Genomic DNA, 27774 nt, shown 5'->3' on the forward strand with positions numbered 1-27774 from the left:
GCAGCGACCCAGGAGGGTATTTTTTAAACACATTTCTATACTGTACTTTTTGTTTTCTTCCTTTTAAAATACTTCACCGACTTTTTTAATGGGAAACAGTCGTTAGGGCGACACCATTAAAGTCGACAGGCCTTAGGTCGACACAGACAAAATGTCGACATGCCTAAGGTCAACATGGTCAAAAGGTCAACACAAGCATTAGGTCAACATTGGAAGGTCGACAGTCAAAAGTCGACATGGGTTTTTCAAATTTTTTAAGCTGGCATGTGCCGACAGACAGTATTTGATGCCATGCCATCCACTAGGACATGGAAGTAGAATAGAATAGTGTGCTGTGTGTAGGGAGGCACCGTGCCTGAAGCATGGCGAGCGCAGCGAGACATGCAAGGGGTCGTGGTGCACCATTAGGGACTAAAAAATTGTGAAAAACCCATGATCTTTTTGCTGTCGACCATCCCAATGTTGACCTAATGCTTATGTCGACCTTTTTACCCTGTCAACCTTAGGCATGTAAACCATCAGTGGTCGACCCAATGTATGTCGACCTAATGACTAATGATTTTAATCATTTGGATTTTTTTTTTTTTTACCTGTAAGAATAAAAGTTATATTTTAAATCATCTAGTGACAGCTTTCTTCTGGGTTCTGTTGTGGCTTTGCAAAATCTGACACACGATCTAAATTCTTCTAATATGTTATTAATATGAAACTTATATGCTACACAGTTTGGCCTACTACACCTGGCATTACAGCACACACTTGAGAATGCAGAATGAGTAGGTGTAAAAGGGTTCAGACACCAACACAAAACAACCTGGTCTGTCTAAAAATAATGAAAGGGAGTAGGACGGTGATAAGGATGAGCGCTGCCGCTTACTATAATGATACGGAACTGAAGTCTCATGCTCTCAGTGCGGCGGAAGTATTGGGTTGCGGGGAATGAAGTCAGTGAGGACAGGCCGGAAGTGGTAGGCTCGGGCACGGGATCGTGGCATGAGAGCCTTTGGGAAAATCCCAGGCTTCACTCCGGGGAGGTGAGAGCAGGCGCCTATGGTGGGTGTGAAGGAGGAGACGTGAGCTGTGACCGGGCAGCGCATACATCATGGCCAAGCTCCAGGGCATGGATTTCTGGAGAGAGACCCTGGGAGAGCCCCGCTATGTTCTGGCCCCTATGGTGGATCAGAGTGAACTGGCTTGGAGGATGTTAAGCCGGCGACACGGGGCTCAGCTGTGCTACACCCCTATGTTACATGCACAGGTCTTTTTACGAGATGCCAACTACCGCAAGGAGAACCTGTATTGTGAGGTGTGCCCGAAGGACCGGCCCCTCATCGTCCAGGTACTTACTACAAGTGGTTTCCATATGCTAGTACTGTGTACTGCCCCTACTGTAGAGGGGGTATGGGTAAAATCCGGAATCGGATAAGACACCGGAATGCCGGACTGGACATCAAACTCTGCATTCCGGAGCTTGTAGTATCCGGTCCGGGGGTGTCCTGTCCGGGGGTGCTCCATCTGATGGGGCTGCTCTGACACCTGTCACCTGGGAGAGGAGAGGGGGGAGAATACAGCCTCACTGCATGGTCTGGGGGTGTAATAAAAACTGGAACGTTCCAGACCACACGGGGAGGCTGTAATCTCCCCTTCCCCATGTCCCTGGTGTGAGCAATCACAGGCATCCCCCCGGACAAGACACCCCCGCATGGGACACCCCTCGGACCAGACACTATAAGCTCCGGAATGCAGAGTTTGATGTCTGGTCCGGCGTTCCGGTGTCTTATCCGGGTCCGGTTTTTACTTAGTCCCCTGTAGAGGGCATCATCATTTACCAGTTATCTATAACATGCAAAAAGTGCTTAGTTGTGTTTTATGTAACTCTTGGACCTATTTATATGCTGCAACCACCACATTTTCTGTAATCCATTCTAAGCATGACCTATTCCACCCAGGTGAATAGTGGTGGTATGCAGGCGGGTGCGTTTTGGCTGTGAGCCAGTTGCCGACACAGGGATGCAGGAGACTGATCTGTTTGCCTGTGCACTTTTCACTGACATATATATTTTTATGTTTGTATTTGTCTGTCACTGTTATACACATTTTGTTTTATTTCCTTTACAGTTTTGTGCAAATGATCCTGAAGTGTTCTTACAAGCAGCTCTGTTGGCTCAGGACTATTGTGATGCAATTGATTTGAACCTTGGTTGCCCGCAAATGATTGCAAAGAGAGGTATGACAAGTTGCTGTGTATTATACTTTCAATTTTCACTTTGGTATGTCCCAGTAAAAGGAATCATGCAGAAACTGTGCCAGCATGTGTCACAATATGGAAAACTTTAAGGCGTATAACCTGTTTTTATGCTGCACATGTAGTCTGTGCTGTGTCTTCCCAAAAGCAGCTCTTGTTTAACTAGCTGCAACAATTAATGTGCACCCAACAGCAATTTAAGTTGTTGCACACAAATAGACCAGGTTTATCTGACTACACCTGCTCAAGAAGCAAAAAGCATCATATGGGTGCTCACATGGGACATAAAGCACTCACGGCTGAACGAAGCAACAATTCAATTGCTCTATTGGGGGCCCATCAGTTATCGCTGCTGGCAAAACTATTGAATAGCTCCCCTAAAGCAACCAGTGAAAGTTTAACTTTTTTTTTTCTCTGTGAAGATCCAAAGCACATTCTCTCAGAAGCTTGTCAGTATATGCATTTTAGCAAATTCATGCTAATTTCATGTTATTCAAAAAAAGACACCACTGTCACTTCAAAAAAGCATTTGGTTGGTGCAATTCGATATAAGTAGGCTGGCTACAGTACCATAACTTCTTCAGTGTTATGCCCAGAAATTTCTCAGGGCGAGCTGCGCTCACACATTCCTTGCGTTGCTCCACCGTCGCATACCTGCCCGACAATCGTACGCTGGATTGACCGGCCAGCTCAGGTGCTCAGGCGCCGGAAACATCTGAACTATTTGCTAAAAGCCAGATACATCTATAAACTCATGTTTACACCAGGTTCTGACCTACAGCCTGCATGACACCAGATTTGTCAAAGCAGACATTTTTCTAATCTTCATCTTTGTGGTCCTGTGCCCATCGTAGCTTCTGTTTCCTTAGCTAACTGACGTGGGACCTGGTTGGTCTTCTGCTTCTGAAGGTCATCTACATCAATGTGATATACTGTACGATTAGAGATGCAAACCACATGGTAATCTGACCTACTGTCACCGTTCTGTCGGCGTTACCTCCTCTCACTAGATGTTTATTATGCACACCATTCTCAGTAAATTGTAGAAAACGATGTGCATCAAAATCACAGCAGTATCTAAAACAACATCCCCCCCCCCCTCCCATTAGACACATACACACTCCTCATCCCTATGAACATCCCTATGAACATCTTGACTGTGTCAGCATTGAGTTGTTGATAGGCTGATGGCATATTGCAATAACAAACACGTATGTTTATTGTTTTCCATTAACATGGATACCTGTCATTATTCAGGTCACTATGGTGCTTTTCTCCAGGAAGAGTGGGAGCTTGTGGAGAAAATGAGTAAGTTACAGATTCAAGTCACATATTACAGGGTTTACTGCTCTCTTGCTTTTCTGCCATGTCAGTTATTCTGAATGTTAATTCTTAGTTCAGTTGGCAAACAAGAAGTTATCTGTCCCCATAACTTGCAAGATCCGGGTGTTCCCAGAAATTGAAAAAACTGTGTCATATGCCAAACTACTGGAGAAAGCCGGGTGCCAGGTAGGTGTTTATATGCATGTATGCTTCCCGCTATGAACTAACGTCTCCTTCTATGCTAATACTTTCATATCCTGTTGTTTCAGCTGCTGACAGTTCATGGTCGCACCAAGGAGCAGAAAGGTCCCCTAACTGGCATTGCTTCATGGGAACATATCAAAGCTGTGAGGTGCATCTTTCAAAGCAATTGTATGATTATTTTAAATATAAAGTACTGTGAAGGAGCAACCAATCAGATAATAGTTGAAGTGCTGGTTAGAAAATGAGCCCACATCTGACCAAGGTTGGCTTGGTGAGCACCACATTTTTCCTGTACACTAGATTTTATGAATGTTCACTGCCTTGCAAACAGGGCATGCGGAAAAGTGCTCCTTATGGATATTTTACATTTGTGAAAGTATGCATACAACTTACCTTTTGTATGGCTGTTGGTTCTTCTCTGGGTAGATTTGTTTGTGTCACTAGTGTTTTCATGTACAGCTGCATAACTCCTAACAGTCATTAAGTAACAATCTTTTTCCTTCCTTGGGTGATACAGGAATGCGGTCAAAATTCCTGTGTTTGCAAATGGGAACATACAATACCTTTCTGATGTGGACCGCTGTATTCAGGAGACTGGAGTACATGGTGTAATGAGTGCAGGTTTGTGGCTCTTTATCTGATATTGTAGACTATTTGGCACACAGTCTTCTAGGCTATGGAAATCAACTGTCATTCTGTTTAAAGGAATGGATTTAGGCTACTAATACCCCTTTTATATTACAAAGCAGAGTTACACCCAGGATTTTATTATGCTGATCCTACCCAGTTGCGACCTGGCTTATTGCCAAGACAGTGACGTTACCACAATCTGATGCAGTGCCTGCGCTTGGAGATATCTCCAAATGCCTGCACTTCCTATTCTACACACGGGTCCCAAGTAGCAGGTTCAACACTGGTAACATACTGGGAATTTTTTAAGGAGCCTTTCGGACAAAATCCCGGATTTTTTGCATGTTCAGGTCTAATCTGGGATATTTCTGCTTGTCTGAAAGGGGCGATGATTACATATAGATTTCAGGGTTCTACTAAATATGGAGAAATGACACCTGAACACCTGCCAGACATTGGCTTGCTGTTGTCGTTCCGACTGTTGATGTTTTCCTTGTATTATGTCACCTCTGGTAGTATAATAATGAAGAGTGTGTACAGTCTCCTCTATCAATTACTAAATCAGATTTCACAGAAGAGCTCTTGGGCATGAATAAGAAATTAGATTCCCCCCTTCCCTCCCCCTTCCCATTATATTTGGAGACCAAGCCGACATCATGTTCAGACTTGTAGTGAATCTTGCTACAGTTATAGATATTTTAATTACTGAGGAACACCCAGTGTTTGCTATTCCACTTATATTGGATTCATAATTGTATGTACTGAACATAATGTTTCAAAACATTTGCACATATGAATGGTAGTAAAGAGACGGACTTGCCGGGTATATATAGCAGAGACTGCTCTGACAGCTTGCAGGCTCCAGGATATACTTTCCGCAGGATCTTTTTTAATGAGTCAAAGCGAATACCTGCTTTAAACACCTTTTTAACTAGGGGAGGTACGTGGTATCACACTGTGGGAGGAAACCAAAGCTTTGCAACTTGGGCCTATTGTTAGAAGCCTTTTAGTCCAACCTCATAGTATGTAAAATTGGCTTTTGTTTTGCATTACAGTAACCCTCGATTCCTAAAGGGGCAAGGGGTTTGGATATACAACTTTGTGATAACTCTCAACACTTGCACCACAGGTACTATAACAGTTGTACACCCCTTTTCCACTACAGCAATAACTTGTGTTATTACCGGATCAACCCAGGTCTTGGCTCAGTAGAAACCAGCTTTCGAAAAGTAATCCACTGACCTGGGTTATTACCAGGGTCACATACTTGGTCACTATACCCAGGTTCTTTTTTTTTTCAAGGACCCTGGTAATGCATCACGTGACCCAGGTCATCCGACACTGTGCTTATTAAATTCCTATAGAGAAGTGGGTCACTGGGAGAAGGAAAACCTTCCACTAACCCACAGCTAGTGCAGTGGGAAAGGGGCTTCAACCCACTTTGACATGACTTCAAAACATGTTCAGTTACTCAGAGAAGAACCCGGTTTTAGGAGGAAAAGAGAGAGATGAGAATTAGCAGTGTCGCTGAACAGATCATGGGCCAAATGTAATAGGGTGAGAGTTTCAGAAAGTGAGAGATTTTGGGAGAGTTTTCCCATGTTTTTTAAAGCCGCAAACAATTACATGGCAAAATCAACCTGCCTTTGCAGTGTAATTGATTGCTGCTTTAAAAGACATGGGAAAGCTCTCCCAAAATCTCTCACTTTCTGAAACTCTCACCCTATTACATTTGGCCCCATGTGCATTTTTCCATGTATGAGTTAATCTTGAGACCAGCCTATGCTACTGGTAGAACCCAGCAGAATACTAGAATTTAGCGTAAGCAGCAGTCCTAATATGATGACTCACTGTAGATTCAGCTTGGTTGCAAGAAATGTTGCTTATCACTAAAGATATTTTAATAAAACGGGATCAAATGGGTTTAAAAGAGAGCGCAATATTACCTAGAGATAACCTGATTTCTCTATGAGCTCTCCTGTCCACTCCGAGCCGTCTAATGTCAGAGCATCTGTTCTTTGCTGCTTTTTAGAGGGAAACCTTCACAACCCAGCTTTGTTTGAAGGGAAGAATCCTTTTGTATGGGAGATGGCAGAAGAATACTTAGAGCTTGCACAGCAATACCCGTGCCCTTTGTCTTTTGTTCGGGCACACCTTTTCAAACTTTGGCATCACAGGTGAGGTTTTGGCTTATTTTTACTATTAACCAGTGAATTACAACCACTTGGCCAAGATTCAGTGACCCCCTCCGCTTCATAGCAGCTATGGGTAAACCTAAAGTCTTGTAATGTATTGCCTGTATGTCTTTGTAATGTATTCGGAAAACTGAATTTGCTGTCACTGAATGAATAGCTGCAGGATTGGGCTAAGGAAGGAGCCTGCTGAGTTACTTGCTTTTATGGTTCCTGTAACCTTCCTGTTCATGCTGTGTTTATTTTCATTAATTGGTACGCATGATGTGGGATGCTCACATTTACCTGATTACAGCGGAATCCTCGCGCCTCCTATAGCTCATTAGACATGGCAGATCTGAGCAAGGACATTCCACGCTAGAAATAGATATTCGCTGGTTATTTCCAGCATTGGTTTGCTGTATCCGTAATAATAATTTATTTATTTATTTATTAACAGTTTCTTATATAGCGCACACAGATTCCGCAGCGCTTTACAGAGCATAGTTATAATCAAAAACACATAACAAATTACAGTACAAGACAGTTTCGGACAAGTACATGGTTAATATGGATAGTTGCACCAGGGGACAGGACACTGAAGCAATTATCAGGGTGGCAAAGGTTTATATATTCTAAGAAAGGCACATAAGGAGAGAGGGCCCTGCTCGTGAGAGCTTACATTCTAAAGGGGAGGGTTAGACAGACTGGGGTGACACAGAAGGTGAAGAAGTGAGCTTAGACAGGTTAGGTTGAGAGATTGTCAGGTTTTATGCAGGAGGGTGGGAAGAGGTCAGCTTAGTCTTTAATATTTTAAGTCTAAAAAAGTGCTGGGTCATCCAAGAGTAGACAGCAGAGAAACAGTTGGAGATATGAGTGAGGATAGAGGGAGAGAGATCAGGAAAGGATCGGTAGATTTTAGTATTATCAGCATAGATGTGGTAGTAAAAGTTAAGTGAGCAAATAAGCTCACCCAGGGAGGACATGTAGAGATAGAGAAGAAGAGGGCCAAGAATAAAATGTTGGGGGACACCTATTATCAATGGAAGAGCAGGAGAGCTAAAGTCATTAGAGGTACAGCTGTGCATTTTTAAAACAGACAGTGCATATGCAAGCAGAAAGAGTAATATTCAAAGTACAGATGGCGCCGGGCTTGTCTTTGCTGGGGATGGCGGAGGACTCGCCACCCGCCATCCCCCGCGCCATCTGTATGTCGGAAGGGGACGCGCGTGCACGAGGTGCACGCGCGTCCCGTTCCGACGGTGCTTTTCCCCGGGTCCCCGCCGGCTTCCCCGGGTCCCCGCCGGTCCACACCGCCCCCCCGCAGCCCTGCCCGTCTCCCTGAAGCTGGAGACGGGCAGGACTGCACCCGCCTCGCCGCCAGGCTATTGAGACGCTCGTGCGTGGGAAACGCACAAGCGTCTCATTCAGCCAGAGCGCCAGATTGCTGGCGGATCGCCAGGGACACGGTCCTGGCGCTCCGCCAGCAATAATAAGGCCGGCGCCATCTGTAAGTGTCTATGTCTATATTCTGACTAATTGTGTGTTCTCTATGTCTAGGGGTAAATTTACTAGAGCTTCTAAAAATGAAAATGTGATGTTGCCCATAGCAACCAATCAGATGTCGTCTATTCCTCTAAAGGTGCATACACACTGTACAATTTTTTTTGACCGATTTCGGCTGTTCTGAACTAAATTGGTCAAAATATATGTCAGTGCGTTTGCGACAAGCAACGAATGATGAAGCGCATACCTGCCAGTTGTTCATCAAGATTGTTCGTCAACTGTTCATGCAGCTCAATTTTGGATATCTTTGAAAAATAGCCTATAAACTGTAGCTAGATCTTTCGTCTGTCGTCAATAGCTTTCATTAACATCTTTCGTCCAGGACACTGGGTTCAAGGCAAATGTCTTTCAATGAAATTGTACAGTGTGTATGCACCTTATTGCATCCTAGAAACTGATAGACAGAATCTCATACCTCCCAACTGTCCTGCTTTTCGTGGAAACGTCCTGTCGCCCGTGAATGCTCACAGCTTCTATTTCTGCAGCCAGAGAGGCTGGAGTCATAGCCAGCAGCTCATGGAGCTGCTGGGCATGCCCCCACAGTGGCAAAAATGGGGCGTGGCCCTGCGGTAGCGGAGTGAAAATAGGCCATGCCCCCTCCTGCTAGGCTATACCCCCAAAATGTCCCCACTGTCTCTCCTAAACTCACTCGAAAGTTGGGAGGTATGGAATCTGATTGGTTGCTATGGCCCAAATAACCATTCTTCATTCTTAAAAGCTTTAGTAAATTTCCTCCTAAGAGAGCGATCCCACGCATGCAATAAAAGGAAGACAATGATTTTTTATTGGGGGGGGGGGCACAAGAGGTAGTCTACGCTCAAGTTAACCCTGTACTTCTGGGTTATTATGTGTATCTATTTTGAAGTCTGCAATCCTATTAGGTTGTTTCAGTCTACAAATGCTGAAAATGTATTGGAATTCTGTTATACTATTTACTCTAAAATACATGAAAGCCGGATTCCCTAGAGGTCTGTTTGCACCTTTTGAAATTGAAATGTTGATGTCTGAATTCCGGAGGATGTTGTAATGAGACTTCTTGGTCTTGCTCATTATGCTCCCTCTATTACTGTGAAGCAGATACTCTTTGTGCATTCTTAGAAGGAATGCCCCCTAGAGTCATACTGTGCGTAGTCTTTCTCCACGCTTGAAGTTCTTCTTCTGAGCTGATGATGTCATCCAATACGGGGTAAAGGATAAATGTGTATGAGATACTCTAGGCTTCAAAGAACTGACAAAACCAACCCACCTTTTCAAAGAAAAATATACACTAATGAGTACATCCACGTTCATTAAGCACATGCATATGCCCTAGGGGTCTTACAATTAACATGTATAGCTCACAACTTGTAGAAGTTAGCAACACAAATGAATATTTGTATTGGTTGTCATTACTGTGTCCGCTCTTGTGCTAACCTCTCAGCATGCCCTGCCAGTGACACTTGTTATGCAGGTACTTTAAGATATAACGTTAAATAAAGTGCAGTACATTCTGTACAGTAGGGGATGTGAATGTTTGCCGATGCGGTGGACCAATAACCGTATAGTACTTTTTATCCGGGTAGTCCAAGTACATGGGTAAGAATAAAAGAAGCTCTTGAATTGTTTTGCAGTCACATTCTCCCTTAGAACTTACAATGCTGCTTCTTTTCCGTAATTTTTCATATCCTCCTGTGTTCTCACAGAAATGGTAGGGATTTGTTTGTGATTGTTCCAGGCACAGTATAAGGAGATGTTTCAGTAGCTGTTCACCGGCTTTCTTTTAGTTTGCAGGTTTACCAGGTGCTACGCGATGAGCTGGCAAAAGCAAAGTCCTTAGAAGGCATCATTGCAGTAAATAAAGAACTGAAGCTTAAGTGTCAGGTAATGAAAGTGGTTTATTTGTGTGTTTTCTTGTTTTATCACTATTGCACTGATTTAAATATTTTTTATTTTATTTTTTTGTAGGAAGAGATAGCTAAAAATAAAGAAGATGAAGAAATCAAAGGTGACTTGCCGTTTCCACACTGGATTTGCCAACCTTATGTCCGCCCACCGTAAGATTTTAACTTCTGCATTATTTTGCCTGGTCCACGCTAAGTGATGGTGTTTTGTGCCTATTTATAATTAGCAATTGAGTAACAACGGTCAAACCTCAGCATGTGAAGCTTTAGGATATATGAACATGTCTATAGCTTACCCTTGTGCGTTCAAATGTAGAAACCCTAGGTACATTCTTTGTCATTATTAGGCCGAAAGACATTTTGAAAGAGGAAAGTGGTGGACGGGGCAAAAGGGCTCTGGAGGATGAAGAAGATGCAAACGTAGAACAGATTTCAAAGAACAAACTGAAGAAGAAGCTGCGCAACCCAAACAAAAGTTTGGACTCCTCTGTAAAACGTAAGTCACACCTGAAAGAATAGGGTTTTTTTTTTTTTTTCAGTTTTAATATTTTTTTAATTTTTTTTTTATGGCTGATATAAATGTTAAGGAAATGTCTAATCAAAAGTTCACTCCCACGGCCCCTCAGGACGTAAAACAGTGGAACTTTTATTATGTGTCAGTGAGTTATGAGCACACCTGCACATGAAATATGAACTTTTTGGGTTCATGAGGGCAAAGCTTAAAACCATTGTATTGGTTTATTATATATCTGATACTTATAAATGTCTTAACGCAGTGGTGTCAAACTCATGGCCCTCCAGCCGTTGTGGAACTATACATCCCAGCATGACCTGCCACAGTTTTAGCAATCCATTACATAAAATCTGTTGCAGAGCATGCTGGGATGTGTAGTTCCACAACAGCTGGAGGGCCATGAGTTTGACACCACTGTTCTAACACATAGGCAATGCATTATCTCTCTAGGTTACATCTAAGGATATAATGGCTGTGCTTTGCTTAAGATATTCTTGTACTTCCACATATTAATCCTATTTGCTTTTTTCCAGCTAAATATGCAAAATGTGACCAGTGTGGAAATCCCAAGGTGAGCTGCTTCAAATACATATTTCTCCAAAATCGTCATAGCACTGGGAAGACTTCCCTTTTATTTTCCATCTGTACTGTATGGCTGGAGGTAGAGGGTTACATTGACGTACAATAGCCTGCTTCTGTACTACAGTACGTTACACCATGCCTTTCAGCTGCTTGCTAAATACCTCAAAGTGATCACCAGCATCTGACTGCCACTAATAATTCCATTAATATTTCATAGCATGTGGTATTAAAAACCTGGAATGCTAATACAGGTTAAGTATCCCTTATCCAAAATACTCGTAACCCCCAAGGATGCATTGCAAGAGTGAGTCGGTGACGTCAGGATGTCACTGCCGCACCCGTGCAATCCATCCTTGGGATCGGGGATTCCTCTAAAGACAAACCTGATGGCTGCCTTGGATGTGTGGGGACCCTGTGAGTATGCAAAACTGTGCGAACAAACACCTGAAATATTCTGAAGACAGACGGTAATACAGATACTCAACCTGTATTACAAGGCATTTATTAGACCTGCATATTGTGTAGATCTACTATAATGTATTGGGGCTTTTCTTTTTTTGTTACGCAGAATCGCCCACTAAGCACTTTGCTTAGTGGGGGCCCTGCTAATACACAAGTACCATTGTTTGCTATCCATCTGTTAATAATACAGCCTTTGTGCTTACCTAACACTGTGCATGCACAATACTGCAGGCCTGGGGTTCAGTATGATTAAGCTTAAATGGGATACCTGCTGACTGCTTTCACACCTTTATGTTACATATGACTAATATACAGGTATAATGGTTATAAACATACAGGTATAATGATTATTGGTTATGGTACTTCAGAGTTGAGTTATTTTAATAAATAGTAAACTGTAGCATAACCTGGTAATCCTTCCTGCTTTGCAGGGCAATAAGTGTGTATTCCACCTGTGTCGTAGCTGCTGCAAGAAAAAAGCCTTCAAGGAGATGGCAGACTGTGCAGGTGGGTACCAGTGTTTCGTCTCCAGAGCACCACCTCTGGGCACGTCAGGATAGATGTAATTCTCAGAAATCCTTGTTCTCTGTTTCTTTAGGTCATGGACTGCTTTTTAAAACCAAATACGAGAGATCTCTTCAGTGCAAAGCTGTGCAGGATGCAGATGTACCAGAAAATAACCTAACAGAATCCAAACTGCCACAGCCAGCCCCTGAGATCAAAGCCTAACCCCCGAGGAGCCTGGGACTGCTTAGTACAGCCCTTCATGGGCTCCGCTCTTACTGCTTGCTCAGGGAAATATACAGAGCTCACCGCATGTGTCTGGGATGGTCAATATCCCACAGTGGAATGGTGCGGTACACACACACTTTTTGCACTTCAGATATTCTTTCAATGGGTGTTTTTTTTTTTAAAAGCTTTAATTATATATTATGAATGGATTGAGACGGGTTCCATTTTTGCCTTCTCTATTTTTTTCTTTTTAAATAAAAAATATGCTGCTACTGGACTTAAATCCTAGTGTCCTTAAATGCTTCAGACATGGGTGACATGGTGAAAAAACTGGATTTAGTAGTTTTAAACTTTTTTGTTTTATAGTTTAGCGAGGAACATGGAAAATAAAGAGCATCTACTTTATGCCTGGTTTGTGTCTGGATCCTCTATGGGTAGCAGCCTATATACATCACTAATGAGTTCTGTATGAATACAATGTACCCTTTGGCTACAGGCAGCTCTGGCAGCCATCTTGTAGATATATTAAAATGGCTTCTGGTACATGTTAGTAGGAAGATACAGGTTCCGGTCACACTTAAATTATATGTAAAGGAAGAATAAAACGTAACTTGTATTTGTATATATTTGCATGTAGACAATCAACGTATAACATACAATGACACTGCGCAAGGAGATAAATAGTTCCAAGTCTGTGAACTACCCAAGCAGTAACGATGTAGCTATCAGTGTTGTAATATATACAATGATTTGCAAACCATGTTCAATGATACAACACTTAAAAAAAATGGCTATCCACAATAGAAATTGGTTTATCCAGCCTTAAATATTCTCATCAGCGGTTGGTGTAAGAAAAGCAGAGTATCGCACTAAGGAAGCTATAAATGAAGAAGGAACTTCAATAGTATCTATCGACTAGCTGTATATGACCGTGGATATGAGAGTTGTATGTGCACCAGTGAGATTATAGAAGGTGTGCACATTGTCTTTTGCTGTTCTGTTAATTAGTAGCATATGTCAAATGAGAGCGCTTCAGTTGCAGGATTACAGTACCATATAATAGGGCAATAACCGATCACGTGGAGATAAATGTGGCTTCTGCTGTCAACAGTTTGCCGTGCAGTGGATGAGAAAGGTGTGTACTGGTGTTGAGGGAAGCAGAATCTAATAAAAATGTTGCAAAGTTACAGATGGAATCATGGATGCAGACCCATACTTTAGGATTGGCACATACCTGGATGTGATTTAGGCTTTGCTGAACCTGACATGCAGTATGAGAAAAAATAAGAAATGAATGCAACTTATTTGATGTTTAAGCACTGGTTATACCATATATAGGAAATGGCAGTGGCGTAACTACAGTCGGGCAAAAAAGTATTTAGTCAGCCACCAATTGTGCAAGTTCTCCCACTTAAAAAGATGAGAGAGGCCTGTAATTTTCATCATAGGTATACCTCAACTATGAGAGACAAAATGAGGAAAAAAAATCCAGAAAATGACATTGTCTGATTTTTAAAGAATTTATTTGCAAATTATGGTGGAAAATAAGTATTTGGTCAATAACAAAAGTTCATCTCAGTACTTTGTTATATACCCTTTGTTGGCAATGACAGAGGTCAAACGTTTTCTGTAAGTCTTCACAAGGTTTTCACAAACTGTTGCTGGTATTTTGGCCCATTCCTCCATGCAGATCTCCTCTAGAGCAGTGATGTTTTGGGGCTGTCGCTGGGCAACACGGACTTTCAACTCCCTCCAAAGATTTTCTATGGGGTTGAGATCTGGAGACTGGCTCGGCCACTCCAGGACCTTGAAATGCTTCTTACGAAGCCACTCCTTTGTTACCCGGGCAGTGTGTTTGGGATCGTTGTCATGCTGAAAGACCCAGCCACGTTTCATCTTCAATGCCCTTGCTGATGGAAGGAGGTTTTCACTCAAAATCTGACGATACATGGCCCCATGCATTCTTTCCTTTACACGGAGCAGTCGTCCTGTTCCCTTTGCAGAAAAACAGCCCCAAAGCATGATGTTTCCACCCCCATGCTTTACAGTAGGTATGGTGTTCTTTGGATGCAACTCAGCATTCTTTCTCCTCCAAACACGACGAGTAGAGTTGTTACCAAAAAGTTCTATTTTGGTTTCATCTGACCATATGACATTCTCCCAATCCTCTTCTGGATCATCCAAATGCTCTCTAGCAAACTTCAGACGGGCCTGCACATGTACTGCCTTTAGCAGGGGGACACGTCTGGCACTGCAGGATTTGAGTCCCTGGCGGCGTAGTGTGTTACTGATGGTAGCCTTTGTTACTTTGGTCCCAGCTCTCAGCAGGTCATTCACTAGGTCCCCCCGTGTGGTTCTGGGATTTTTGATCACCGTTCTTGTGATCATTTTGACCCCACGGGGTGAGATCTTGCGGGGAGCCCCAGATCCCCCAGATCGAGGGAGACTATCAGTGGTCTTGTATGCCTTCCATTTCCTAATAATTGCTCCCACAGTTGATTTCTTCACACCAAGCTGCTTACCTATTGCAGATTCAGTCTTCCCAGCCTGGTGCAGGTCTACAATTTTGTTTCTGGTGTCCTTTGACAGCTCTTTGCTCTTGGCCATAGTGGAGTTTGGAGTGTGACTGTTTGAAGTGTTGGACAGGTGTCTTTTATATAGATAAAGAGTTCAAACAGGTGTCATTAATACAGGTAACGAGTGGAGGACAGAGGAGCCTCTTACAGAAGAAGTTACAGGTCTGTGAGAGCAAGAAATCTTGCTTGTTTGTTTTTGACCAAATACTTATTTTCCACCATAATTTGCAAATAAATTCTTTAAAAATCAGACAATGTCATTTTCTGGATTTTTTTTCCTCATTTTGTCTCTCATAGTTGAGGTATACCTATGATGAAAATTACAGGCCTCTCTCATCTTTTTAAGTGGGAGAACTTGCACAATTGGTGGCTGACTAAATACTTTTTTGCCCGACTGTATAAAATTCACGCCCCCGTGCCAAAAATTTCGGCAGCCCCCCCCCCCTACAGTGCTGCGGCCGGAACCCGCAGATTTAGTCTGTGGTCCCGGCTCCTCCCCCTGCCCTGGCTTCTGCTGGTATGAAAACAGACCATCACAAAATGTCCGCCCTCATACAGCAGACAGTGTCAGAGAACGGTCTGCTGTATGGGGGTGGACATTTTATGATGATCCATTTTCAGTTAAGCAGAAGCCAGGGCTGTCGGGATCGCTGCATAGACAGGTAAATCTGCGGGTCCCGGCCGCAGCACAGCGGCATTACAATAGCCCCGCAGACCCCCAGTGCCTGCACTTACACAGCGCCTCCCCGCGACCGCAGGGTATTCAATTAGGTCCAATTTTTTTTGTCTAGATGAAAAATCAGCACCTTTATCCATTTTTAAGGGCGTATTGGGGGCGTATTGGGTTTCACCCTACTCATTTGGATGGCATTGAGGAAATGTATGCCTTCGATCAGGGGTGGATCCAGGGTAAAATGACAGGGGGGGCACCATGATAAAAGAGGGTTTAGGTGGTGGGGGGGGGGGTGTTAGTGTTGCCAGTGTACATGCTAAGAGAGCGGCAGAGAGAGGGTGGGAATGGGATTAAAAAATAGGCCCTGGCATTTAAAATACGCAGGCCCACCATGGCCACATAATGCCACATAAATTGTGTCAAAATTCACATAATGCCACATGGATTGAGACAAAATTCACATAATGCCACACAGATTGAGACAAATTGAAAAAAAAAAACGGATTGAGCCAAAATTCACATAATGCCGCATGGATTGAGCCAAAATTCACATAATGCCGCATGGATTGAGACAAAATTCACATAATGCCACACGGATTGAGCCAGAATCCACATAATGCCACACAGATTAAGCCAAAATTCACAATATGCATTATAAACAGGGACAATGTCCATTACACGTTAAGTTACACTCCATTATCTCTAAACATGTATAATGCCAAACACCATAACGCCTATTAAAAATTATGCTACAGAAGTCTACATGCTCATTGCCAAGGGTTCCATGCTCGTTGCCATGTGGGATTACATGCTCATTGCCAAGGGGGAATACATGCTTGCAGTAAATGGGGGATAGCCGCCGCCAGGCAGAAGTGATAGCCACTGACAGTGGCAGAGCCTGGCTGTATTCAGAGCACTGCAGGTCCCGGCTATTTGAAATAATACCCCTTTCATACCAGAAAATGCATTCCCAGGTTGGCCCCTTTTACACCAGCCTAGTCCCTGCATTTTCTAGTGTGAGGGGGAGAGAAAACCACCCCTCCTTTAACCAGTTAACTCATTTAACCGCCTATATCTTCAGAACCAACTGACCCATTTACATGAGACAAGTATCATATTGAAGAACTTTTGAGTGGGCTTTGAATGATTTTGGTCGAGTGAAACTGGACTGTTTGGTTCCAGAGTAATCTGCCCTCAAAGAACATGAACAGCCATGAAATTACAGGTTTTTTTTTTTTTTTTTAAATCGGTTTACACGCAATATCTCTAGAACTGATTGACCGGTATGGACCACCCTGGTATCATATTGAAGGCGATTTGGAATTGAATGAGATCAACCACAAGCTTCTGTGATGTCAGTGGGGGAACTGGCAGCTGTCGGAACCAGGTGGGGGTCTGAATTAACGGGTCCCATATTATCCTATGGGGAAAAACGTTACAGCTTTGCCAGGCGATATCTCCGGTTCCCGGGGGGCTAAAGACATGGGGCTGGGCTAGTTGGAAAGCCCTAGTCCTCAGCTATGAAATGAAACGACGGGGGGGGGGCACGTGCCCGGGTGCCCCCCCTAAATCCGCCAATGCCTTCGATAGAGGCAAAAAGGGCTCCAATTGAATAGTCAGCAAGTTCATTAAAAGTAGAGTATTTAATTAGTTCTGTTCCCCCCGCCCCCACAGATGAAAACCCTGAAGGGAATATCCCCTTTAATGTTCAAGCTTTTCCTTACTGATACTGGGGTAGATTTATGAAGCAGTGATAAGGGAGGAGAAGTGATGAAGTGCCTGGTACTTTATCACCAGACAATCTCAGCTTCTGACTGTTAAGTTACAGGCTGGGTTTAAATAGGAGCTGATTGGCCGGTGATAAATTACCAGGCACTGTATCACTTCTCCTCCCTTATCACCAATTCATAAATCTACCCCTATGGCTGTAGACCTTAATGTGCTGTGCCTCCAAACAGTCCTGTGCCAATGGTACTGATGATGGGGGATAATTATGCCCTCTAGGTAACCGTGCCCTTCCCCTACCTTATTTTCATGGTATGTGGGAAACTGGTGTACACTGGAGCAAAAACTGATTTTTGGCGTGAAGCATAGGGGTAGATTTATTAAACTCTGTGATAAAGGGTCTGTTTTTTTTCACCGGCCAATCAGCTCCTTACTGTGACTTTTCAAACCGAGCCTGTAACTTCACAGTTAGGAGCTGATTGGCCGGTGATAAAAACCAGACAATTTATCACTTCACCAAGCTTAATAAATCTGCCTCATAGTAACATAATCACCTGACTGGGACAAACACTGGTGCAGTAGCAGGTAGGAATGAAATACACTTATCCGATATCCAGGACACACTTTAATAGGGCAGTGCATACAAATGTGATGTCTCAATTTGTGGTGCCTCTTCCCCTTTAAATCTAACACCGTTGTATATGTGCATTATGGGAGTCACTGCTGGCTGTGTCACTTGGCAGTAATACAACTGCAGCACTTCTAAACCCAGAACATCATGCTGTATGCTGGGCTGCAGTCAGGCCAGGGAGGTGCTATGTTTTTTCTGTATTTTATTCAAAGGGTGCATGGCCATGCCTCCTGCATTTAGGCCATGCCCACTGAAATGTGCCTGGGCCCGACCACTCTCTGCTTGTAACTGTTCTCTTTCCTGTGCTCTCTCCCTGTGGATACACCCTCATGCACAAGGATAGTAGATTGTCCAAGCATGACAACAATTATTTGCACGCCAGTTCATCTTTGATTTATTCCAATCTGCTAAAAGAGTACTTATTCAATTTTGGGGGAATCAAAATCCATAATGGTTTTGAAGTTCCTGCAGCCTGAACGTGGCTGCGGCACTAGATAGTGTTGATCTGCTGTGAAAGAGTCTGCAGGTATTGCTTTATGTGGATCTGGTCATGCTCTTGCTTCTTGACTCTGGTAAGGAGATGTTCTAGTTCTTTTGGTGATGGAGTACCAGCAACTTATTAATGCTTGGGTCAGAGGATCCTGTCTCCAATTCATGGATGGTACTGCAGACACTGACCCATGCTTTAGGATTGGCAGATACCCTGAACAGAGGGGCGGGACCTAACATGCTGGGGGGGGGGGGGGGTTGGTTGGTTTCACATGGGACCTCCACAAGGGGATTTCAGCTTTGCTGCACCTGACATGCAGGTCATGGCAATCTGGGTTCCTAAGTACAGGGCTACTATTCACTGTAGCAATAACTGATTATTTGCTGTGATGGGGCCGGGAGATCTGCCTCGGCATCCCTACAAACTGGTGATCATGCCCTTGTTTTGTAATGTGGTCCCCCTAACTGCCCCCACATTGCCCCTTGAACAGCTGAAATAGTCATACTGCAGGTTTGGAGCATGGACAGCAAGATTGCAGGCAAAGATCAGCACATGCGCAAAACAGACCCTTCACATGTGTTGGATGGTAAACATTGCTGTTGCGTTTATGTACAACTCTGAATCAGGCCCTATAACTCTTTTGTTTGTTTGCAGCTGCTCTATGGAAATCAAGCAATTCCAGAATATCAGTATAATTATCTGTGCATGCTATTGTCTACCTACTAATATACAAACACTGTAGTTTTATGCACCAATTGTATATGTACTTGAGTTACCTCAAGCATAAAGCCCTATATATACTAGCCGACTCCTCGCTGACACAGATATTGTCTGCGGTGGGAACCCGGCATCGGCAAGTGCATACACACTTGCTGATGCTCGCGGGAGGAGCGGCAGCCATGCTGCAGCTAATGAGGACCTCCCTCATCTGAACATGCAGGATGAGGGAGGAGGTCGTTACCGATATTAAGCATACCCACTAGACTAGACAATATTGGGAACATGTAGTGTGTATTGGGCTTTCCGCAGACACAGAAAATTTTCTCCATTTTTGAATTTAGAGCAAAATATGCATTCAATTATGTAAATAACAAAAACTTGCATACAGCAGCCACAAATGTTTTCTCATGTAAAAAGCTCGATAAAACTTGTTCCTAAAACTATGGATAGCATATGCACTACCGATGATGCTACTGCAGTGAATTCCCAATCAGCCAATCAGTAGCTGCTAGATAGTTATGACTCATCGGCCTGTATTAATACCAGGACCCACAGCTTTGACAGGCATATATGCTTCTTTGTGTGACTTGCAGCTGTTTGCAATTAAACACATACATCCTAACTGTACACGGCTTAGTGTAGATGGCCCCTTCCAGCCCCCACCTCGCCTCTTCAGCAAATGTTTTCTGGGTATGCGCAAAATCAATTTTGTGTTTTACATTATATAAAGTGGGCAAGTCCAATTCATCATTATCCCAAATCATATTTGCCAGCTGACCCTCTCCATGAGGGATAAAATGCTCTGTTCCTGGACTTCCCTGGTAATGTATGATTGCCATTACCTGTGATGAGCTAGGTAATTAATAAGAAAGGTGTTTCGCCACAGGTGATGGCAATCATACATTACCAGGGAAGTCCAGGTACAGAGCATTTTATCCCTCATGGAGAGGGTCAGGTAGGCAAGTATGTCCCAAATATCAGACCACAATTGCAGAAGTTGGATGCGTGCTTTCAGATCATTCAGAGGAAGCAATTTTACAAGGTTTTTTTCTAAATCTGTAATGTTTGTGTTTTACTTGTCTGAAATCTGATGGAAACAGCACGCTTACCGGAAATAAACAGTCTCTCGTTCCTGCCTTTTCTAAGCTTAAAACCTCAACAGATTGTGCAGGTGCATCTCTCACCGTGTGTTCTGAGTGTCCTAAATTGCAGGTAATCCTCTAGTTGTGAAACTCATTGAAATGCAATAACAGCACAGCAGCCTTTTTGAAAAGAAGTTTGAGATACATGTCTAAAAAAAACAGTTCGTTATCTTTTATTTTTACGGCCAAGAAAAGACCTTACAAAGTGTACAATGCATGTTTTATATCACAGACAGATTATCTTCTCTTTCAATCTCCAGGAGATAGAACAGTCAGCACATTTGTCAGCAACTGCCCTTTTGTATTGGGGGGAAAAAAGGAAGAAGCTTCAGTAAATCCATTTTATGTGATTATTTCATTTATAGGTATGAATGCCGAGTATCTTACAATAACATTTGGGTGTAGTTTGCAATTTGCTCATTTTGTGGGGAGGGGGGGTCAGTAACAGTAGAGACTATAATTTGTGAGTGTGAGGGACCTGGAGGGACCTGGAGGGACCTGGTTCTCCTCAGAGTGTCAGGCTTTCTCACAGGCCTCTAGTTGTTCAGGTCCTGGGCTCCCAGCATGTGCAAGGCATCTCTGTACCCATCTCTCCACACATACCTGCACACATCAGGAGCTCTGTCCTCCTTTACTCGGCTCCCTATGGCCTTCACCTGGCTCAGGGAAGCAGCTGAGGGTCCGGCTCCGCTCCACTTGGCACCCAGTGGCGGCTCCATCCCCCCCCCCTCTACCTGATGGCTCTTTCCTTGCTCCATAGTTACTCTGCAGCTCAGGGTGGAGAGGCACATGTGTTGGTGCTCTCCCCCTAAATCTGTTGCACCTCTCCCTGCCTCCTTTGATGGGAGAAGGCAGAGGCTCAATCCAGCCCTCAGCTCCGCCCCGGGAAGGGATGTTGGCTGTGGCTGGTAGACACCGAGTCAGGGCGCAGCATGGAGTATGGTTGCTTAACACCCCGCTGCTGCTGCGAGCTGTCCGGGACAGCGCCGATCATGTAAAATAGTCACCGGCAGTGTGTAGTGCACCCTGTCAGCGAGAGACTTTAATTGAAAATTGCAGCGGACCCCAGCTGGCAGCCGGGCACGGTGGGGAACATGAAGCGGGCGAGCCGGCGGCAGAGTGCATGACTCCGGCACCCTGTGATATTTCGGCGCCTGGAGCTCATGCTCCGCCGGCTCCACCCTCACTACGCCTCTGTACATTACATGTAGCACCTGGTGCCTATCACAGTGAAGAAGGTGGCACTGCAGACTACAGAGTCATGAGAGGCCGTTAACATCCCCTGGACCCCCTGAGTGATGAAAATGGGAGGTGGTGTTAGGGACGTGGAGCCACTACCCCTTTTCACATGAAGTCTACAGACCTACGTGTCATGTAATGATGCCCCTGCTGTCTGGAAATCCTGACCGGAACTCGCCATCCCAGCTGGGACTCGCCTGTGACAGACCCGACTCCCTGTGTAGGCGAGTGTGTGGTTGGAAATGGCCGTGGATTTTCGACAAATCCTCTGAGTACGATACACGACAGCCAGAACATTGAATTCCGGCTGACAAGTTACAGTCCAGTGAAACAAAAACTGCCCGTGGTTTCCATCTGTCGGGACATTCCGACAGTCGCAATCCCAGATTGAATATGCCCCACCCAATGAGAAAACATAGTGATACCACAGAAAAGAGGTATGTGAGCTGGTGGCCTTTATAGATATCAATGGGCAGATTGCATTGTGTATCAGGATGCAAGATGACTAGGCTTATATCTTATTTATATTATGTATGTATATAAAAGTACAAGGTTTTTGAGGCTCACTCACTAACTGTCAAATATGAAGTTGCACAATCTTTTACTATGCAAAATATCATAGTTTTAATAATTGGCATAAATTATAGTGGCCCGAGGTGGCAATCATTCTGTGTCCTTCTGTGAAAAAAGGAGGTGAGTATTCGTCTCAGGCGCACAACCAATGACACTAATCTGTTATACAAATGTGAAATTAGGAAAGATACTTCCATTTGCAGTACATGACCATCTTTCCATCCTGAAGAGTGGATAGACTCTCATTTGTTGTTGAGGTTCAGCCCAAGTGGGAAACATAAACAGGAGGAAAGAACTGGATATGGTGAAGCCAGTTGTTAATACATACAATAAAAACACAATAATAAAACAAAGAATAATAATAATAATAGTAATAAAAAAATAATAATAAAATCCACAAATCTGGGGGAATGAGAACAGAATGAGCAATTAGTATGGTATACATACTGTTGTCTATTTGTACATATTGCTATGTGCACACAAGTCTCAATTCCTCCTAAGATTTTGGGATTGGCTTGTACAGTATCTAGTAAAAGAAAAACAATCTAAGAGATTTGTCTTATGACATGATCATGTTGCCTCCTTATTTTGATCTTTTATTTTTCTCCATTTGTTTACCTTATGCCTAAATTCTTTCCTAATTAGTTTATAAATCATTTGTGGTAACCATGAGAAAATTAAGTTCTAAGGGAACAGAAGTTGTGTTAAGTAAAAAATTCATGAAGAATGAAGAATCTAATTCTTGATTCTAAATGATTCTAAATGTAGGTAGTTTCATGACACAAATGCAAATCCTATATAATAAAAGTCTAATGCTGATCCTCACCTCTATGGGGAGAATTCAAGTGTTTTGCAGACCAGTGGCCACTAGATGGTGCCAACAGAGCAATTACAGTGTTGCTCCATTCAGGTGTGCACAGCCACCAGTGCAGGCATGACTGTCATGTTGTTCCATCATTTTAACAGGCTAGTAAATAGTAAATATAGTTTATGGAACTGGTTGTATGTAACTAAAATACAGTTTTAGTGGATTAGGCTCTGATAATCTGATTAATTGTGAGGTACACTTGCCTAGTCTCATGGATTGTCAGGGGGAATTCCCGAAAATCGGGTGCCTCTCCTGGCCCTCCTAAAGGGTAGGTAAGTCTCCTGGAGCTGGCCTCTCAGAGGAGGGGGACAACTGCTGGGGCAGGATTTGGTTGTAAGGCAGAGGAGGGCCATGGAAGTGGGCGTAGAAGGGCTGTGGAGATAGATGGGGTGGACTATATCCTTACACTGCCAATAGTAAGCCTAGATGGTGGCTGCACTGCACCCATGACCTAGTACATTTACTGGCAAATATTTTATGGAGGGGATTACCCTTCCCCTTACCCCCTGTTCTGACACCAATGGGTTGAAAGAGCTTTTAAATTCAGAATTTATAAACTTTAAGTCAACAACATGAATGTCAGACTCCCTGAAATAGTAGTGATCTCCTTGAGATAGGGATTGTGTAAACACTCTCTACCCACCATAGAGGAAACACTGAGTCAAATAATGGACTATTAGAAATGGTTACTTATGTTTATGTATGTGTTTTGCTATCTTAATGCAAATAATGCTTTTCAATCAAAAATAAGAAAACAGCTATATAAGTGGCCGCAGGCACAAGATTGTGGTGGAATTACCAGGGATTAGTTCCCATAGAAGTGTACCAATTTACATGTATATGTGCAGCTCTACAGGGGATGAGTGAAAATTGCATGAACTGATGAAAGAGTTAGATAAGGTGCTAGACAATATTAGTATTTTTCATGCATAGTTATGCCTAGGGAAAAAAATCATTTTGTGTCAGTGGGTTCATTTGCACAACTTAAATCTTGATTCAACACTGCCCCCTATCCATGGTCATAAATATAGTGGGTGCAAGGTTATAGTTGCATAACAATTTACCAGTTTTGCCAACTAAGCAATTTGGTCTGATCCATTACCCAATTTGTGACATTACAAACGGTACATTTTGAGAGAGGTGTGTGTAGAGGATGTTTTACTGGTAAGGGGGCCCTGTAATGTGACATAATTTAAAATAGAGGCACTGTATGTGAATTAAATGAACTGGGGCACTGTAACATGGCAAAGTTGAAGAGGAGGGCATTCTAATGTGGCACAGTAGAAACAGGGCACTGTAACATTGTACAATTTGAACTGGGATCACTGTATGTCATATTGGAAATTTGAAATACTGCATAATGTCACTGGCAGCTCTACATAAAATTAACTAGGGCAATATTATTTGGCATCCTTTTAACTGGGGCACTACCATGGTTCATAAAATGAATTAGGGCACTATAATTGGCATTCACTCAGGAACTGCTGTGGAGAGGAGTCTCAACGATCATTAGGACAAGGCCCCCTTCAATATGCTGCTATGGGCCCCCCATCTATCATTTGGTACTCCTCTTCAGCGCAGAATACATGTTGCTTTCACAATTTCCCTGAAATGTTTTCTCTCATCAATCAATCTGAAAAGAAACAATGCCCTGCCACAATAATACCTAGGGGAAATCAGTAAATCAGAGCCACTAATCACTTGGGGTGGGGTGAGTACATGTGATCTTCCAAGAAACAGTCATTTACTATTAAAGTCCATTTTGATGTCAATGAGATTTATCTTGTAGGTTACAATGTTGTAAAGCTTCCTATGACGAATAACTGGTTAACATTCTCCTTAGCATTTTACTGTAGTCCTTGTTCAATGTAATAAAGCTAGCACAGGCTGTGAATGGTATTATGCAATCAATTCCTCATATGTTCCTATGACAGACGGCTGCGGAAACATAAAACATGGGAACTGTCTCTTCTGTTGCTCCTGCCCTTGTTTTATGAATTAATGCACAAATAAATGCTGGTGGTTGGGGGGTTTAATGGCCATGGGTCTGTGAATGATGGTGTATTTATGTGCTTGATAGATTCTGTGCAAGTTTTGTACTTTGCCCACAGGTATTCAACAGCGTCACATTACTTATTATGTGACCTTGCTCTGAAAGAAGAAACATTGCGTCTAACAGACTGTAATAATTCAAATCTGAGTCAAGTAATACAAAACAGAGGCAGCATGGAATTTATCAAACATACACCTCCTAAAGGAAATCTTTTCTGCAAGCGATCGCAAATATGTATGTCGCAAGAATGCAGTATTATTTTCAATGACATTTTACTAAATTCAACAGGTAAAGGAAAATAATATCAGGAAATTATACTGCTGTACAAACAGAAACGTCAAATAGTAATTATTGGTGTATTCTGACTATACGTTTTTTATTATTATTGGTATAATCTGTATTGCAAATCAATAAAAACAGTATGATCCTTTCCTGCTCTGTACTGGCATGTTAGAAGCTGAAGCTGAAGCTGTGTGCTAGGGTGATGGGTCGGTGTGTGCAGTAAATGCTGTGCATAAAGTGGTACTGTACCTTCCTGTTATTGGTGGGTGTCGCTCAGCCACGGCTCATAAAGCAGCGTGTGGACTGGAAGCGCGTCTGATGCTTTCCCTGCTGGTGCGTTCAGCACCTGAGCCCTGGACAGCTCCTCCGCCCGCACAGCGCACAGAGTGGTGCTCTGCTACTGGAACCTTCATGGTTATCCCCATGTACTTCACTGTCTGTCACTCTGAGGAGGAATTCTGGATGACCTCTATGACCAGAGGATTAATCCTTATCCATAAAGAAACGAGGTAATGATCATGGTATCTCTCGGAAAGACACCAAAAGAAAAGCCCTTCTGCTAGAATATTAAGGATGAACACTATGCAGCTACATCAGACCCTGGGGGACATTTTCCCTTGGAATATCTCCCTGTTCAGGTACCTGTCCCCCGGTAATGATAGTGGCTGGCAGTCTACTCCTTTCTCCAGCAGCATCCTTTACTCTGCGCACGAACCGGGTACCATTGTCTTGGTGGTTATGTATTCTGCCTCATTCCTGGCCGGTTTAGCAGGTAACATTATGGCTTTGAGAGTGCTGGGGACACGGAGAAGAAGAAGGTGTCGCCTATCTGGAGTGTCGGGGACCAGGGATCTTCTTGTGAACTTGGCTATATGCGACATGATGGTTATATGCATTTGTATGCCCATCAATCTTGGCCACCAAGTGCACAACGCCTGGGTGTTTGGGGATACTCTGTGCAGGGCAGTGCCCTTTATCCAGGCGGTGTCAGTATCTGCCAGTGTCCTCACCTTGGCTGTGATCAGCCTGAACAGGTATTACAGTGTGCACAGTCCCCTGCACGCCAGGACTTTCTTCACCAGCAGAAAATTAGGGCTTATGATCTGTTTGGTGTGGCTCATCGCCTCTGGCCTCTGTACACCGTTGCTATTTATGAACAGGACCCAGAACTTGGTCCTTTTCCCTGGGCAGGTGGCGCTTGTAGTGTGTACAGAGAGTTGGCCCAGCCTACGCCTGAAACTCATATACAACTTTTTGCTGTTTTGTGCACTTTATGTTTTACCCGTTTTATTCAACCTTCTTATCTGCTTCCTCACAAGTCGCCGCCTATGGGGGGCTAGTGACACTGTGCTGGACAGTAATAGCTGGGCCATGCCTGGATCCAGGCTAAAAGCCCGGAGGAAAATAGCCAAGATGGTGGTAGCATTGGTACTCCTCTTTACTTTGTCCTGGCTGCCTCTGTATGTAGTGGATATTTGGATTGACATTAATATGTCCTATGGAGAATCTGAAGAGTACTTAGGATACCCCAACCATGACTGGATTCTCCATGTGAGACCTTTTGCCCAATGGCTTGGCCTCACCAACTCGACTCTGAATCCTCTATGCTACTGCTTTGTGGGCAACTTGTACAGATCAGCCAAACGGTTTAGGAATAGCTACAGAGACAGATTTGTTTCTATCTTTAGTCAATCACTGATCCAGGCCCCGGGAGATAAAGCTGCGACCCGGGGATTACACTACAGCGCTGCCAGGAAACATAAGGAGCCTCAGTTCAAGAGGGGCAAAGCTCACACAACGTTTCGACCTCCCACTGCTAGCATAAGTGCTTCCGTACCCGAAATAGTTACAGGGGGTCCTGGTGCCAGCCTGGTTGCGCCTGTCTGATGTCACAGACGATAACTGTGTTATTGCAGCGACACAGGCATGTACTAATGTGAAGATGAACACACTCTTCCAGGCACATATTGATTAATACGTCATTGAGTAACATTGAATAATATGTGATAGTAAAATGTTCTGATTTTATCGATCATGACATAATATCGCGTGTGTGCTAATTATACAGCCCACATGCACGTCTGGTTGGAGTAACTATTACAGCGCGTCTGTTACTGAATCAATTAGTTCTAGGATATAAATTCGAGTCGCTATTAATAATAAATGTACTCGTTTCTTGGGACTGGCAACATGTGACAAATAAACAGGCACTACTTCAAAGAGTTTTGTTTAACAGTTTGTGGTGTAGAGGAAAGGAAATATATTTGCATGCACAACGGTCGCTGCTTCTACCGTATGTAATGGCAATTAGAGGCGTACTGTATGTTGTATGCTGCAAGTATTAATGTATGGAACCTTTAAATTTATTACTAGTGGTAGCGAGGAGACCGTCTCACAAAGGGCCACTTGAAACATCTGTGAAATGCTGTAAGGTTTCCCACTGAGCTTAAACAGCCAAGGACATATTTCTCTCTGTTTGTATAATACATGTCA

At 43.4% G+C, this 27774-nt stretch overlaps 2 protein-coding genes across 2 annotated transcripts; both read left to right on the forward strand.

Moving 5' to 3' along the window:
* The first annotated feature begins 878 nt into the window (after positions 1–878).
* Positions 879–12714, forward strand: DUS1L (dihydrouridine synthase 1 like). Its single transcript, XM_083148679.1, has 13 exons — positions 879–1339; positions 2119–2227; positions 3503–3553; positions 3642–3754; positions 3838–3920; positions 4290–4393; positions 6435–6579; positions 9903–9999; positions 10084–10172; positions 10367–10515; positions 11067–11104; positions 12009–12084; positions 12176–12714. Exons 1-13 carry the CDS (start codon positions 1103–1105, stop codon positions 12304–12306), a joined length of 1422 nt encoding a protein of 473 aa, XP_083004805.1. The 5' UTR covers positions 879–1102; the 3' UTR covers positions 12307–12714.
* Positions 12715–25587: 12873 nt separating this feature from the next.
* Positions 25588–27503, forward strand: LOC146008893 (QRFP-like peptide receptor). Its single transcript, XM_083148694.1, has one exon. It carries the CDS (start codon positions 25855–25857, stop codon positions 27166–27168), a length of 1314 nt encoding a protein of 437 aa, XP_083004820.1. The 5' UTR covers positions 25588–25854; the 3' UTR covers positions 27169–27503.
* Positions 27504–27774: the final 271 nt, after the last annotated feature.

Source organism: Crinia signifera, chromosome 6 (genome assembly GCF_055691185.1).
Source record: "Crinia signifera chromosome 6, ASM5569118v1, whole genome shotgun sequence".
NCBI classification, from domain to species: Eukaryota; Metazoa; Chordata; class Amphibia; order Anura; family Myobatrachidae; genus Crinia; species Crinia signifera.

Excerpts from the sequence above, each read along its gene's own strand:
- DUS1L (XM_083148679.1), top strand. The coding sequence starts at position 1,103 with ATGGCCAAGCTCCAGGGCATGGATTTCTGGAGAGAGACCCTGGGAGAG. Across the intron at positions 3,921-4,289 it reads GAACATATCAAAGCTGTGAG|GAATGCGGTCAAAATTCCTG; the intron begins GTGCATCTTTCA and ends TGGGTGATACAG. Across the intron at positions 11,105-12,008 it reads ACCAGTGTGGAAATCCCAAG|GGCAATAAGTGTGTATTCCA; the intron begins GTGAGCTGCTTC and ends CCTGCTTTGCAG.
- LOC146008893 (XM_083148694.1), top strand. The coding sequence starts at position 25,855 with ATGAACACTATGCAGCTACATCAGACCCTGGGGGACATTTTCCCTTGG.